Below are 17386 nucleotides of genomic sequence, written 5' to 3' on the forward strand. Positions count from 1 at the left end.
GAATTTATCCAGAAGGGGGTTTCTCATATTCCGGGCTTGCTTGTCTCTGCCAGCAGTGGTGAGCTGCCGAGGCTTTCTGGACAGTGGCTTGAACAAGGTGCTCAGGGCTTGAGGGATGCTAATAGGACCACCTTGGGGAACGTGTAGGCGAGACTATGCAGACAAGGCTCCTGCCTGTCTTTCTCATTTTCAGTTTTTGGTAGAAATTCCAAGTTGTATGACAGCCGATCCCCATCAATTCAAAGCCTAGTGAAAACTTCATTGTCGAGGCTTCAGTATCAGTTCTGTGTTCTGTCTCATTGGCTCTCTGGTCTTGTGCAACATCTCCTGTAGCTCCTCCTAGTCCAAAATGAGTGACCCAAGCAGCAGTGTAAAGTAGTTCTTTCACATGCAGGCAGGCAGGCCAGGGAGCCAAGTTTTCATCTAGATTTTCTGTGCTACTACAGGTAGCAAGTGCAGCACTCAGAGCCAAACAATACATTATTGCTTCCCACTGTTACCCCTGAGCGTCCTCTTCACCTACACTCAACTGACTGCCCTGCTCACTGGGCCCCTTACTTTTCTACTCCCCTTTATTCCTGACATTCACTCTGCCTCAATTGCCTCTCTCTAGAGATCTTTACCTATAGAAATCCTCCTACTCATCTTTCAAAATCCAATATATATTCCAGCTCCTGCATGCAGCCTTCTTGAATTGTCCCAGCCAGAAATTACATCCCCTACTTCTGTTCCCTGTGCACCCATAACACTTAATGTATGCTCGTGTGCCATTTAGTGCATTTTTCTTTTTTCCTCAACTGTAGATTTCCTTGAATACAGAAATGGTTTTCCTATATCTTTGTATCTCTTAATAGCTAATACTGTACCTTTTATATACTAGATATCTTGTATTTTCCAAATGAGACATAGAAATTTCTGATTTAACTTCCCCTGCTATAATTATAATTAGCCAAAAGCTGTGTCTACTTCTAGAAAAAAAGCGTCAAGTGCTTCATTCCTTGAAACTCACCAAAATAAAAACATACAAACAAAACTAGAAAAGGAAGCTTCATCTATTATAAAACTAGATAATACTAGGGCACCTGGGTGACTCAGTGGCTGAGCATCTGCCTTTGGCTCAGGGTATGATCCCAGGGTCCTGCGATGGAGTCCCACATCAGGCTCCCTCCAGGGAGCCTGCTTCTTCTCTGCCTGTGTCTCTGCCTCTCTCTCTATGTCTCTCATAAATAAATAAATAAAATCTTTAAAACAAAAAAATAAAATAAAAAAACGAAAAACTAGATAACACCACATACCTGTACACAGACTAAAGAATATCTTCCAGACACAATGGAATGTAAATCAGATCCAAAGAAAACACCAAGATTCAACCAGAATAAGGAATAAGGGCATGGGTAAACCAAAGGAGAATTGGCAAACATCTCTTTTGCAAAATCTCAAAGCATATGGAACTGAAAGAAAAAAAAACATTGAGGCACATAGGAGGGCTGTCCTCAGACATTTTTGTGACAACATTTAGAAAATTTGGAGGAGAAACGATCGTAACCTAAGAATCCTATAGCTTAGGGGCACCTGAGTAGTTCGGTGATTGAGCCTCTGCATTTGGCTCAGGGTGTGATCCCAGGGTCCTGGGATCGAGTCCCGCATCGGGCTCCCTGCATGGAGCCTGCTTCTCCCTCTGCCCATGTCTCTGCCTCTCTCTCTGTGTCTCTCATGAATAAATAAATAAAATATTTTTTAAAAAGGATCTTATAGCTTAGTCAAATTATGATTGAAATATGAAATCATCAGAAATATTCCAGGGCTCAGGAGATGTGTAACCCATGAACCATGAACTCCATGAAATGGAGTTTTGGAAAACTCCATTTGAAGACATAATATAGCCAAGTAAGAAATGAAACAAAAAGGCAGCCCTGGGGGATCCCTGGGTGGCGCAGCGGTTTGGCGCCTGCCTTTGGCCCAGGGCGCGATCCTGGAGACCCGGGATCGAATCCCACATCGGGCTCCCTGCATGGAGCCTGCTTCTCCCTCTGCCTATGTCTCTGCCTCTCTCTCTCTCTCTCTGTGTGACTATCATGAATAAATAAATAAAATCTTTAAAAAAAAAAAAAAAGGATCTTATAGCTTAGTCAAATTATGATTGAAATATGAAATCATCAGAAATATTCCAGGGCACAGGAGATGTGTCACCCATGAACCATGAACTCCATGAAATGGAGTTTTGGAAAACTCCATTTGAAGACATAATATAGCCAAGTAAGAAATGAAACAAAAAGGCAGCCCTGGGGGATCCCTGGGTGGCGCAGCGGTTTGGCGCCTGCCTTTGGCCCAGGGCGCGATCCTGGAGACCCGGGATCGAATCCCACTGTCGGGCTCCCGGTGCATGGAGCCTGCTTCTCCCTCTGCCTGTGTCTCTGCCTCTCTCTCTCTCACTGTGTGCCTATCATAAATAAATAAATAAATAAATAAATAAATAAATAAATAAATAAATAAATAAATAAATAAATAAAAATTAAAAAAAATAAAAAATAAAAAAAAAGGCAGCCCTGGTGGCTGAGCAGTTTAGTGCCGCCTCCAGTCCAGGGTGTGATCCTGAAGACCCTGGATCGAGTCCCACGTCGGGCTCCCTGCATGGAGCCTGCTTCTCCCTCTGCCTGTGTCTCTCTTTCTGTGTCTCTAATAAATAAAATCAGAAAGGGAGGAAGGGAGGAAGGAAAATATTGATAAATGGGTAGGTTGTGTATAAAAGTGAACTCCCTTAAACATGAAATTTAATCTGTGGTAATTAGAGTCACAAATTATTTTTTGCGATTATTAGATTATTAGAAGAATCATGTCCGTGTTTCTTTGTAATATTCGTGGAAATACCAAATTGTGAAACTTTAGAAAGATCCCCTGTACTTAAAGGGGTTCCTTAGGACTTTTGACTCATTCCTTGCCTCTACTAAACCCATCTTCTTGGATGGAGAATACTACATCTTAATTCTTTGAGGTTACTACTTCATTTCTTTAATTCCCTCCAAACCCTTCTTTTTCTTAGCTTCTGTTTAGGGAATAGAAGGACTTAGGTTTCTTAGAAGGGAGACATTTCTCACCACCAAACCTTTACATAGTGAAGAGAGACACATGGAACTTAAGGGAGGACATTTTCAGCCTGCTCACTGAAGCCAGTACATTTTCATCTGAGAACCAGGAGCAAGACTGACCATAGACAGGAAGGTGAGAGATTTCTCAAGCACTATGTCTCATTACTTGAATTAACCTGGTAAATCTCACAAATATGATGTTGAACGGAAAAAAAAACAAGTTGCAGAGGGATACATAGAGAATTATATATGTATATATTTATATACATCTTATTTATTTATTTATATCCATCTTAAAGCATGGAAAACGATATTGTCTACTAATACAGACTTTTTTCTGTGCCTGGAATATTTCATTAAAAATGCATGGGTGGCTCAGTGGGTTAAGCGTGGGTGCCTGGGTGGCTCAGTGGGTTAAGCGTCTGTCTTCAGCTCAGGTCATGATCTTAGGGTCCTGGGATCAAGCCCCACATGGGGCTCCCAGCTCAGCAGGGAGCCTACTTCTTCCTCTCCCTCTGCCTACCCTCTCCCCTTGCTTGTGCTTTTATTATCGCTCTGTCAAATAAATAAAATCTTTAATTAATAATAATAATACATGATTCTTCATCTAGAGGGATTCTTAGACAAGATCCCTTGGGCTAAGGTTTAGAGGCTCTTGCCTCTGGGGAAATCCAGGTGACTCAACCATTATCTTTGGACTAAAGTAGTGAGCTGGCCTAAAGTCAGGCTTTAGTCATGCGACTAGAAAAACTATGCGTATCTCCAATTCCATACTCTTTTCTCACCCAAGACTATGAGTAAGTTTAGAAAGCCTACCAGCTTCTGTCTAAAGAAAACCTGCCTGTCTTCAGAGTTACTGAAAAGTTTCATGGCTCTTTGCCAAATACTGCCCAGTCACCAGCCAAGTCCGAGTCCCTCACACAATGGAGAGTTACCACTGTGTAGGCTTGGGCACATTGCTCAACTTCTGTGAGCCTCAAATTTCCCTGTAAAAATTAGAATAAATACCACCATCCTTGCAGGCTTGCTAAAAGGATTAAGTTACATAATGAACATAAAATGCTTTGTGTAATGACTGAGAAATATTCGACATCAGAGTCATGTGAGTTCCTTTTACTTCTGTAATAAACTGAAGAAACTTCTAACCAAAACCAGAAGAGCAACTAGAATTTGGAGGCCCTCTTGCTTCCCTGGCCAGGCCTTCTTCCTTATGTCCTAGGCCACAACATAGTACGGCCTAGTGTGCTTGACCAAGCAGTGGATCTACAGATCTTACTGTAGACCTCTGTTTTTTTCTCATGGTCTTCTCCACTGAAGCCTTAGAATTTTCAGGGTAATTCCCCAAAGCCTGCAGTTTAGCTTAAGATTTAAGCACACCAAGGGGCTCCTGGGTCCCTCAGTCTGTCAAACATCAGACTCAATTTTGGTTCAGGTCATGATCTCTGGGTTGTAGAAATGAGCCCAGCCTTTGGCTCAGCTCTGAGCTGTGTGTGGAACGGTTAAGATTCTTTCTCCTGCTCCTTTTGCCCCTCCCCCTCCTCAAAAAAAATAATAATTTAACCCCACCAACTAGAAATTAGGACCAAAATCCCATTAATCTTAGCCATCTGAATGGCTTCTTAGAAAACACAACTGGTATTAGCACAGTGGAGTCCTTAGTATCAAGCTAAGAGTTAAAACTACATTGCAAAAACCATAGTTTTGGAATTGGGCCAGTTCTTTTCTTGAGCCATAGAGGAAGTCACCTCCCCTCCACTTTACACATGGAACAGAAAAGGCAAAGCCATTATTATAGATTGGCACCATGGAGAGGGCTTATTTGATGAGGTCGTATCAGTCCTTCCTCTCTAGCAGGAGCACATACACACTTTCAATAAAATCCTTAATCTTAGAATTTCCTTCTGGTTAGGCGGAAAGCTGTATTGACTTGACATTTTTCCTGAATACCTCAGCCTTGCTAATGGAGGTGACTTGTGACCGTAGTAGTGGCAATACGAAACAATGAAGAAACAAATGGCAGAAAAGAGCTTCACACTCACTAAGCATTTTGTCAGGTGTTCATCTCTAAGCCTTCCACAGATCTTTTGACCAAGAGCTTCAGGAGAGCCCCCAACTTCTTTTCAATTAACCCACTTTTCCCCCATCACATCTGCAGGCTCTACATTGGTAGTTTATGTGTCTTAGAGGGAGTTATACATAAAATAAATGAGACAGGGTTTCTGAACACCTCAATCAGACTTGCCAGACCTAAAGAGAACCAGGCTCTCCATTGCTATGGGAATCTGACCTCAGTCAATCTAGCCTCTTCCTTCCAGAAATGGTTCCCATTTAGATCCCAAATTCCAAAATAGCCATGTAGTAGTCTCTAATTATGGCCGCTTCAATTCCTCTAGGCTGTTTCTTGTCTGCCAACTATGTTTACCCCTTCCCTAGCTCCAGAACATGCATTCTCAGGGTCTTAAACTACTGAGCAGGAAGTATTCTCCTACTCCCACTTTGAAAAAAGACAGGAGACTTTTCAGTACAAACCAGTGGCCAATTATGAGCCTGCTGTGTCCCAGGAGCCTGTTTCTGAGGCTTTCTATACTTCCTTACTACTCTTTTTGGGGGAATTTTCATCAAGAAGCAGAAACCACCCCAACTGCTTATTGGACTACTTTGCAGAAGGCTTTACAGAAGGCAAGTTGGAAAGTTCTGGAAGGTCTCTTAATGCTGACCCACTATGTATCCCAAATTTTTTTTCGTGTATCCTGAACTTAAGCCAAAAAAATAAACTAATACTGTCTGCCTATCTCTAGCCCACACCACAGAGGTGCTGTAGCTTTGGCCTTCTGCTGCTTTCTGACCAATTTTAACCTTCCAGAAGAATAGAGATAAAGAAGACTCTGGAATGCCATAAACGGGCTAGAATTCCTTTTCTGCATTTTACTAAAGTTTTGGCATTTGGGAAGAATCTTTTGTAATGACCTGTGCATTAATAGTTTCAGTCTTTGGAATGTCTCCTCCTCCCATCCCCCCTCCCTGCCTTCTGGGTTGCCTGAGGATTTTTCCTTAATTGGTGTTTTGTTTTGTTTTGTTTTGTTTTGTTTTGTTTTGTTTGCTTAAATGGATGCTCACACCCTTCCTACTCACCTTCCTTCTCCCCTCTAGCTGCCCACTTCTGACTCTTGAGGGCAGTGATTATTCCCTTGGTAGGACAGAGCCCTTCCTTTTCACAGAGCCAGCCATTTGGCTCAGAAAAGCAAGTTGGCAGTTTCAAGCAAGCTTCCTCCAGTCTTGTCTTCCCTCGATTTCTTTATATGGCTTTATGATTAAATGTATGGATTCTAGAGTCAGGCAGACCTGGATTTGAATCTGCTACTTGGCAATTATGTGGTTTAGGGTAAATGGTTTAATTTCCCTAAATCTGTTACCTCATCTGCAAAATGTGTTTGTTATTGGTACTGCATCAGAGGCAAAAATGATACTCCCAGAATCATGTAATTTTTTTCTAATTAAGTACGTGAGGCACCCCCATCTCAGACCTACCAAAAAAGATTGATGGAAGCCAGGACAATGAGGGTGTCTTTGTTTGTTATTTTTTACACTGCTCAGATGATTTTTCTGGTGAAATGGCTAGATTTGTAAGTTACTCCTATCACTCCTATCACTCCTATCATTACATCCTATCATAGAATATTAGCATAGGGGATCCCTGGGTGGCTCAGCGGTTTAGCGCCTGCCTTTGGCCCAGAGCGCGATCCTGGAGTCCTGGGATTGAGTCCCGCGTCGGGCTCCCGGCATGGAGCCTGCTTCTCCCTCTGCCTGTGTCTCTGCCTCTCTCTCTCTCTCTCTATGTCTATCATGAATAAATAAATAAAATCTTAAAAAAAAAAAAAAGATTATTAGCATAGCACCTAGGAGTAGGTAGATAGTGGGTGCCTAGTGAAGACTTTCAAAAGGACCTTTCTTCTCACTCACCAGGTCTTCAGGAGCCAGAAGGATGCTCCTTCAACATTCAGATGCTAAAAGCAAGAGGTGCTACTCTTGAGAGTGTGGCTTGGCTTTAGGATCTATAGTAGTCTTTGATGTGGCATGGAGCTAGTTATAAAAAACATTGGGTTTTGGTTTTGGTTTTCTAAATGAGTATGGTTTTGATTAACCAGAGTCTGTTGTGAGAGCTGTGGGGCATCTATTGTTTCCATAGCTGATTTCCTAGGAAGATTCATGGAATCTAAGTCTTTTTTTTTTTTTAATCTAAGTCTTAAATGAAATTTGGAATATATTTCCAAGTGAGAAGCTAGATTGATGGGTCAGTATGGGACTAGTGCCACACCCCACACCAAAAAAGGAGAGACTGGGTAGAGTTTAGACCTCCAGGTCTGGGGTACCTAAAAAACTGAAGTCATAGGGTCTGCAGTTGTCAAGCCATTGTGGGAAAGAGCATTATGAGCATATCTAAACTCTGGACTTTGCTAAAGTCAAATCTACCGTTGGCCCAGCTAAGCCATTCTGTCTCCTAGTGATAACTTGAGGCATGTAGCCATTAATTGGATGGAGCCTCTATTCCTAGCTCATTGAAGAGCCCCAACCCACAGTGGTGAGGATGGTGATGAGAGCCATGGACACTCTTTAACTTGGCTACTGTATTACAGAAGCAACATCCAGGGCAGCGTTATCTGCAACAATGCTGTGATCGAGAAGGGAGTGGACATCAAGAACTGCCTAATTGGAAATGGCCAGAGGATTGAAGCCAAAGGTAAACCAAATTGCAATCACAGATGCCATTTTTTACTTAGCACGGTAGTGTAGATGGTGCACAGTGTCAGTGACAATTAAGGGAAGAAGCACAAGCATGCTCTGTAGGGGAGAACATGAATCAATAAAGCCATTTTGGAGGGGGATGGACATCACTGTCAAACCTTTTGCCTTTGACTTAACAGTTCCATTTTTAGGAATTTATCTTACAGATAAATATATGCAGCCTTATTATCTAAAATTTAAAAACATACCAAAAAGATCGAATGGCCCCCAGAGTATTACCAAATCTTCATAGTGGCTCTTAGACATAAGTGAGAAAGGCCAGCAATCCAACAAAAGCAACAAAACTAGCTTTTGACCTCCTAAACTCCTTGAGTACCTTGTCTGACCTGATATTTAAGAGACGTGGTCCCATAGGTTCCTGGCCCAGAGAAAGGTTAGCAGCTTCTTTAGAAGCCATTCACTCAAAGGCTTCTGTTCTCTTCAAGGTGATGTTACGAGCTATGCTGTTAGCTCTGGTCTGTAGCTGGAGAAAAACTGTACAGGCATACCTTGTACAGATCTTGTTTTATTGCACTTCTTTTTATTGTGCTTCACAGATACTGTATGTCTTACAAATTGAAGGTTAGTTGCAACCTTGTGTTGTGCAAGTCTGTGGGTGCCATTTTTCCAACAATGTTTGCTCACTCCATGTCTCTCTGTCACATTTTGGTAATTCTTGCAGTATTTCAAACTTTTTCATTATTATTATATTTGTTATGGTGATCTGTGGTCAGTGATTTTTGATGTTACTGTTGTAAGGGGGGGGGGAGGGACTCCATGAACTGCATCCATATAAAATGGTGAATTTAACTGATAAACCTTGTGTGTGTTCTTACTCTTGGTCATAACCCTCTTTCCTAGCCTCTAGCCTCCCTATTCCCTGAGAGACAATATTAAAATTAGACCAATTAATAACCCTACAATGGCCTCTAGTGTTTAAGTGAAAGGAAAAGTTGCAGGTCTCTCACTTGAAATCTAAAGGTAGAAATGATTCAAGCTTTTAAGTGAGGCAGGCATGTTAAGAGCCAAGATAGGGTGAAAGCTGGGCCTTGTGTGCCAAACAGCCAAGTTGTGAATTCAAAAGAAAAGTTCTTGAAGGAAATTAAAAGTGCTACTGTAGTGAGCACACAAATGATTAGCAAAACCACTTTATTGCTGATATGGAGAAAGTTTGAGTGGTCTGAGTAGAAGATCAAATCAGCCACAATATTCCCTTTAAACCAAAGCCTAACCAGAGCAAGGCCCTCACTCTTTAATTCTGTGGAGGCTGAGACAGGTAAGGAAGCTTCAGAAGAAAAGTTGGAAACTACCACAGGTGGGTTCATGAGTTTGGAAGAAAGAAGCCATCTCCATAACATAGAGGTAAAGGTGAAGCAGCAAGAGCTGAGAGAGAAGGTCCAGTAAGTTATCCAAAAGATCTGTCTATAAGACAATTAATGAAAGTAGCCACACTAAACAGCCTTCTATTGGAAGAAGATGCCATCTAGTACTTCCATAGAAAGGAGAAGTAGGGCAGCCCTGGTGGCTCAAAGGTTTAGCTCCTGCCTTCAGCCCAGGGCATGATCCTGGAATCCTGGGATCGAGTCCCACGTCAGGCTCCCTGCATGGAGTCTGCTTGTGTCTCTGCCTCTCTCTTACTCTCTCTCTCTCTCTCTCATGAATAAATAAATAAAATCTTTAAAAAAAGAATTATGCTAAATCTACTCTGCCTATGTTCTATACATGCAACAACAAAGCCTGGATGTTTATAGCATGAGTTACTAAATAGTTTAACCTCACTGTTGAGAATTACTCCTTAGAAAAAAAATTATTTTCAGAATACTGTTCATTAATGATGCACTTGGTCACCCAAGAACTCTGGTGGAGATGTACAATAAGATTCATATTGTTTTCATGCCTAACACAACATCCATTCTGTAGCCCACAGATCAAAGAATAAAAGTCTTATTATTTAAGAAATAGATTTCTTGGCACACTTCAGTGGCTCATTCAGTTAAGCATCTGACTCCTGATTTTGGCTTAGGTCATGATCTCAGGGTCATGAGATCAAGCCCAATTAGGCTCCATTCTAGGCCTGCTTAAGATTCTTTCCCTCTGCCCCTCCCCCACACACTACTCCTCCCCCACCCCACTTGCTCACTCATGTTCTCTCTCCCTCTCTCTCTCTAAAAAAAGAAGTACATTTCTTAAGGCTACCATACAGAGTGATTCCTCTGAAGGATGTACGCAAAGTAAAATGAAACCTTCTAGAAAGGATTCACCATTCTAAATGTTCTTAGAACATTTGTGGTTCAGGGGTACCTGGGTGTTTCAGTCAGTTGAGCATCTGCCTCTTGATTTTGGCTCAGGTCATGATCTCAGGGTCATGAGATCGAGCCCTGCATTGGGCTCCACACTCAATAAAGAGTCTGCTTAAGATCTCTCTCCAGGGCACCGGGGTGGCTCAGCAGTTGAGCACTGCATTTGGCTCAGATGTGATCCCGGGGTCCTGGGATATTCTCCCCCTGCCTATGTCTCTGGCTCTCTCTCTGTCTCTCATGAATAAATAAATAAATAAAATCTTTTTTTTTTTAAATCCTCTCTCTTCCTTTCCTTCTGCTCCTTCCTCCCATATTCGTATGATCTCTCTATATATAAAATAAATAGATAAATCTTAAAAAAAAAAAAAAGAAAATTTGTGATCCACAGGAAGAGATCAAGATAGCAACATGAATAGGACTTGGGAAGAAGGTGATTCCAACCCTCATGGATGACTTTGAGGGGTTTAAGACTTCAGGGGAGGAAGTAACTACAGATGTGGTGGAAAGAGCAAGAGAACTAGAATTAGAAATGGAGTCTGAAGATGTGACTGAAATGCTGCAATCTCATGATAAAACCTGAACAGATGAGGAGTTACATCTTATGGACAAACAAAGTGATTTCTTGAGATGGAATCTACTCCCGGTGAAGATGCTGTGAAGATTGTGGAAATGACAACAAAGGATTTAGGACATTACATAGACTTAGTTGCTAAAGCAGCTGCAGGGTTTCAGAGGATTGACTCCAATTTTGAAAGAAGTTCTGTGGGTAAAATGCTATCAAACTACATCACATGCTATAGGGAAATCATTTCTGAGAGGAAGAGTCAATCAGTGTGGCAAACTTCCTTGTCTTATTTTAAGAAATTGCCTTTAAAAAAAAAAAAGAGGGATCCCTGGGTGACGCAGCGGTTTGGCGCCTGCCTTTGGCCCAGGGCGCGATCCTGGAGACCCGGGATCGAATCCCACATCGGGCTCCTGGTGCGTGAAGCCTGCTTCTCCCTCTGCCTGTGTCTCTGCCTCTCTCTCTTTCTCTCTGTGTGACTATCATAAATAAATAAAAATTAAAAAAAAAAAAAGGGAGGGGGGCACTTGGGTGGCTCAGTGGTTGAGCATCTGCCTTTGTCTCAAGTCGTGATCCTTGGGTCCTGGGATCGAGTCCCGCATCTGGCTCCCAGTAGGGAGCCTGCTCCCACTGCCTATGTCTCTGCCTGTCTTTCATGAATAAATAGTCTTTTTAAAAAAAGAAAAAGAGGGGATCCCTGGGTGGCGCAGTGGTTTAGCGCCTGCCTTTGGCCCAGGGCGCGATCCTGGAGACCCGGGATCGAGTCCCACGTTGGGCTCCCGGTGCATGGAGCCTGCTTCTCCCTCTGCCTGTGTCTCTGCCTCTCTCTCTCTCTCTCTCTCTGTCTCTCTCTGTGTGACTATCATAAATGAATGAATGAATGAATGAATGAATGAATGAATGAATGAATGAAAAAGAAAGAAATTGCCATAGCCATGCCAGCCTTCAGCATCCACCTCCCTGACCAGGCTGCAGCCATCAACATTGAGGCAAGACCCTCTACCAGCAAAAAGATGATGACTCACTGAAAGCTCAGATGATAGCATTTTTTAACAATAAAGTATTTTTTTAATGTATGTAAACTGGTTTTTTAAGACATAATGCTATTACACAGTTAATAGACTACCGTATAGTATAAACATAACTTTATAGGCACTAGGAAACCAAAAAATTCATTTGACTTGCATTAGTAGGATACTCAGTTTATTGGAGTGGAACTGAACATGCAATATTTCTGAGGTATGCCTGTGTAGTACATAAGAGACATAGAAACATCAGTGTTTCTCTGCTGGGCTAAGAATTTGAATGGTCCATAATTTGGCTGGATGTTTTTAAACAAAAAGTAGACAAAAAAAACTCAAGATCAATAAGAATGGCTAATTCCTTTTTATTTCTACATCTAAAATAGAGTGGAGGGGCAGCCCCCGTGGCCCAGCGGTTTAGCTCCGCCTTCAGCCCAGGTCCTGATCCTGGAGATCTGGGATGGAGTCCCATGTCAGCCTCCTCTGCCTATGTCTCTGCCTCTCTCTCTCTCTCTTTCTCTCATGAATAAATAAAATCTTTTTTAAAAATAAAATAAAATACAGTGGAGTAGGAGAGTTGCTGAAGGAATTAATCCCACCAATTCTGAATTGGTAGAAGCCACAAGATTTTCCTTCTCCCTAGCAAACAGAGGCCTTCTTCAGTTTTTTCTCCTTCCCTTTTTTAAAGCCACATACTTCCCTTTTGAGCTTTAGAATCAAACAGATCTGGATTCACATCTCAGCTGTGCAACTCACTGGGTATGCACCAGGTTAGATTTTTCATCCCTGGACCTTCTATTTTTGAAACTAGGAAAATTGAGACAATAATAATGATGTTTTATTGTGACAATTAAATATAATTAAATGTTGTGAGGAGCACACAGAACTCCTGGAGCACACCAAGGGCCTTAGAGCTCCCCATCCACACAGTGTGGTTGTGTCTCCCCGGGGCACAACCAGGGAGACACAACCTTTATACATTCCTTCTCCTTCTGGAATTCCTCTTTTGAAGACTCGTCTCAAGTGTTTTCTCCTTATAGAACCTTCCCTAATTCTTCCCATGGCTCCCCACAGCCAAACTAAGCATTCCTTCTTCTTTTGCACCCCTGAACTTTGTCAACACCTTTATTAAAGTACACTCACAAGTTACGGCAATTATTTATGAATGTGCCTCTCTACTAGATTGAGATCCCTAGGGCCAAGGATGGACTTATTTCAGTATGCATTTCTAGCTCTCAGAACAGGTCCTAGTTTATAGTGGGGGACAGATGGGAGGGAGCAAATGAGTGAATGAATTTTGGATCCATAAGGCATATTTGAAACGGTTGCGATTATGAGATCTCTCCTTACTTTTTTTCTAAACTTAACACTGATAAAAGACCCACATGTAACACTGATAAATGCAATGGGGAGGTGAGGTTTAGGCCTGAAACCATCCTTCACCTTTATTTCTCTACTTGAGATTAGATGAAACTCTCCTCTGCAGTTCCTTTCTTAGTACATTTTAGCACTTTCTTCCTCTGTGTGTGAGAATGGTCATTTCTGAGAGGCCTTTCCTGAGTGTCACTAGTTTATCAGTAATTCTTTATAAGATGTTATAAGCATCATAAACGAACTCTGGCTGATTTAAGCTGATAAAGAGTTTAAGCCCACGGTTCTATGATGGCTGCAGAATCAAGCCTAGAAAATGGGCTCAGCCAAGATTTATACCATTCTGCTGGGACTCTGCTGCCATCCTCACTGAACGCTGGATATCACAGCTTGGATTGCTGCTTCTACCACCCAGCAAGCCCGAAGTGGATTCTCTCTGGTTCCTACTTCTTTTTAGCACTAGTTCCCAGCCCAGTTTGGGGTGGCTCCTTCTGTAGGTCAAGCCTAATGTCATAGGTCCATGCCCTTATTACAAGGAAGGCTGGCATTTTTATTCAATTCGTGGCAGACACATTCCACCCAGTGCCTCACCAGAGAGCCTTCAAGCAGAAGTGTTGGTCAATGGTGACACCGCAGCCTTGTCTGTTTTCTTCTGTGATGGTGTGTGAGGTGGGAAGGCTGGCACACCAACTGAAACTCCCAGCACTGAATGCATGGATAACACTCTCCTCCTAGAATGCCACTGGCTCACAGTTGTTGTTTATAGCTTTGAAGATTCATCTGAGATTCAACTTGTACTTGAGCCATGAGGGGCAGAAGGAGAAGAACAAGCAGACTCTGTGCTGAATGCCAAGCCACACCACACACAGGGCTCAACGCAGGGTTTGATCAATCTCACAATCCTGAGATCCCAAGCAGAAACCAAGAGTCAGACGCTTAATTGACTGCACCATCCAGGCAGTTTATAGCTTTAAAATGTTCTCGAATACACTATCTTATTGAACTCTCTGAGGTAGGGATTCATTATTGACCCAATTGATGAAGTGGAAAAGTAGAGACTTTGAAAAGTTGAAATTTGGGCAGCCGGGTGGCTCAGCGGTTTAGCGCCGCCTTCAGCCTGGAGTATGATCATGGAGACTCCGGATCGAGTCACACATCAGGCTCCCTGCAGGGAGCCTGCTTCTCCCTCTGCCTGTGTCTCTGCCTCCATCTCTCTCTCTCTCTCTCTCTCTCTCTCTCTCTCTCTCTCTCTCATAAATAAATACATACATACATACATACATACATACATACATACATAAATAAATAAATAAATAAATAAATAAATAAATAAATAGATAGATAGATAGATATCTTTAAAAAGAAAACAAAAAGGAAAGTTGAAATTTACCCAAGGAACATAACTAGTAATTGACAAAACTGGGTCTTCATCCTGAATTATTGCCAGACAACCTCCAAAAAGACCAGAGGAAGAAGCCACACCTGGCTTGCCAATAGAATCTGATCAGTGATAAACCTTTTCTCCCCTTAGTCCATCTTTCGCAGACCAATTGGAAAAATATATTTGGCCTCCATATCCCAGCTGTTTCTGATCTTCAGGAACCCCAGGTCTTGGTTCTTTCTTCTAACTCAACACACCAGCTTACCCAGGCCTACCCTTGGGTTACAAAGACACTTCTTTCTTGAGTAGCTGGGGCCTGTTGGTAATTTCCTTACAATAGGATTCAAATAAATAAACAAACAAATACAAAATAAAATAAAATAAAATAATAAAATAAAATAAAATAAAATATAAAATAAATAAAATAAAATAAATAAAATAAAATAGGATTCAATTGGGATGCCTGGCTGGCTCAGTCTGTAGAGCATACAACTCTTGATCTTGGGGTCATGAGTTTAAGCCCCGTATTGGGCCTACAGTTTACATTTAAAAAATTAAAAAACAAAAACTCTTAATAAAATTTTTTAACAGGATTTAGAATGCTCAGCCTTTTCTCTGACTCCAGGGAAGGCCTTGGAAGGGTCCCCAGAGTTTCAAAAGCAGCTGCTCAGCTGGTTTATGAAGCTGCTTTCTTATCCTGTTTCTTCCTGTCACCTCATTGCATTTGTCTGTCTTTTGTTCTCTTCTCTTTGGGTTTGTAGTCCCAAACAATGTTTCTTCCACCTCCTTCCTGCCTCTTTGTCTTTGTAAATTCTTTCCTGCTCAGCAAAAAGTAGAAGCATCCTCCAGTGCTTTCTCCTTTCAGTCCCTCCTGGAGCCAGGAGCTGCTTCCTTTTGTGATTTGTAAGAGTTTAGACTCCATAGGCATATTTGAATGCATGAACTCCATTTGCCACCACCCTAGGGGATCCCTCCTTTCTTGTGTGCTGGAACCTGGAACCTAACAGTTTCTGCTGCTTCTCCTCCCCATTTCCAACAAAATAATGGTACTCCTTCCTTTTACTTTGTAAGGACCCTTTCTTTTTTTTTTTTTTTTTTTTTTTTTTTTTGTAAGGACCCTTTCTATTCTGTGTGCAGAATGCATGCATGACAACTGAATGCGAGATACGAGGTTTTGAGTCATGGCATCTCCCATCAGGGAGCACAAGGCTGGGCTAGCCAAACTCCTAGAATGTCAGAGGCTTTAGTATCTCATGGACTTTTGGCTCTAACACTGTATGTCCCCATTTTATCAAGGAGGCCCTTTAATGGTCATCCTGAAAGAGAGGTGGCCAGGGAAGTCATCTGGACTCTAAACTGGAGAATCCCAACATTTCCTGCTCTGCCCTCTAGGCTGGATGGACCAGCGCATCCAGCACAGTAGTCAGTGCCTCCCTGCCACAGGTACTCCTGGCCAGTCACCTGTTCCTGCTGTCACTTTTCTTTCTCTCTCAATCTCTCTCTCTCTCTCTTTTTTTTTTTTTTTTTTTTTTTTTTTTAAGATTTTATTTATTTGAGGGGATCCCTGGGTGGCTCAGTGGTTTAGCACCTGCCTTTAGCCCAGGGCACAATCCTGGAGTCCAGGGATTGAGTCCCACGTAGGCTCCCGGCATGGAGCCTGCTTCTCCCTCCTCCTGTGTCTCTACTTCTCTCTCTCTCTCTCTCTCTCTCTCTCTATGTCTATCATAAATAAATAAATCTTAAAAAAAAAAAGATTTTATTTATTTGAGAGACAGCACAGCAGAGTGAGGGCAAAGAGAGAAGCCGACTCCCCACTGAGCAGGGAGCCCGATGTGGGGATTGATCCTGAGACTCCAGAATCATGACCCGAAGGCAAACACCTAACTGGCTGAGCCCCACAGGCACTCAGATGTGGGGATTGATCCTGGGACTCCAGAATCATGACCCGAAGGCAAACACCTAACTGGCTGAGCCCCACAGGCACTCACTCCACTGTCACTTTTCTTTGCAACTGAGCCATATGGAGAAAGCAAATTCCTAGCCGTTAGTGCAACACTCTGAGACCTGTTACTATGGATGACCCAGACAAACAACAACTCAGATCCTCAGCAGCAAACAGCTCGGTCGATGGCAAAATCCCCAGTCTTCTTTACATGGAAGGATTTCAGGAAAAAACATTCATCCTTAGAGGCAATACTATCCTCTCTCCAGATTTCAATCATTTACATGCCAGAATCACTACATCCATATGAGTCTTATACCCCAAAAATGTGACTCTTGTAGCCCAGTGTAGCCCTCTCTGCCCTCTTTAGCACCACCAGCAGAACCAGCCATTTTCTAACAAAACTCTGGGTCCTCCCCCACCCCCAGCATGCTCAGTTAATGAGATTGTCTCTGGCAAAAAACCTGGCAGTCAAGTTTGACCTCCTGCTCAAGCCAGTGGAAAAGCCACTGCCAACAAAGTCAAAACCTGGAGACTCTAATTGGAGACTTCATGTCTCTTCTCATTGTCAGTGAGATAACTTGGATCACTTCCTTGTGACCACAGTGATCAGTCCTGTGGCCATGAAAGTAGACCTGATGGGTGTATAGGTCAGGTCCTGGCTGGCAGCAGTCCTTCCCAGCTTCCCAACAGTGCAGCTTTTCATATGCAGCTTGTCATTCCCTTCTATCCCATTGGTTTCTCCTCAATTTACCAGCCTCCCTTTGTATTCTTCGGGAAGGATACTTAGGATCCTAGATATTTCCCAACCTGATTCCAGCCCGGAACTTTTCAAGTGTTTACTGCAACCTGCTTCCAACCCTAGCCAAGCAGAACTAGTATGGCTTGTTGGTTCCCTCCAGATTCTTTCTACCTTATAGAATCCCCATGAAGATAACAA

General features: G+C 42.4%; 1 protein-coding gene across 4 annotated transcripts in view; it reads left to right on the forward strand.

Annotated features, from left to right (window-relative positions):
* The window catches only part of EIF2B3 (eukaryotic translation initiation factor 2B subunit gamma), a 145299-nt gene that overhangs the window by 123378 nt on the left and 4535 nt on the right, over positions 1-17386 (forward strand). For 3 of the 4 annotated variants that reach the window (XM_049094495.1, XM_049094497.1, XM_049094496.1), the window contains 2 exons: positions 7721-7824; positions 15801-15874. In XM_049094495.1, the coding sequence (XP_048950452.1) occupies positions 7721-7824; positions 15801-15859 (163 nt within the window). In that variant the 3' untranslated portion in view covers positions 15860-15874. Of the gene's footprint in view, positions 1-7720; positions 7825-15800; positions 15875-17386 lie in introns of those variants that run through there. The other variant, XM_025420314.3, reaches the window with a different exon arrangement.

Source organism: Canis lupus, chromosome 15, assembly GCF_003254725.2.
Source record: "Canis lupus dingo isolate Sandy chromosome 15, ASM325472v2, whole genome shotgun sequence".
In the NCBI taxonomy this organism is placed as follows: Eukaryota; Metazoa; Chordata; class Mammalia; order Carnivora; family Canidae; genus Canis; species Canis lupus.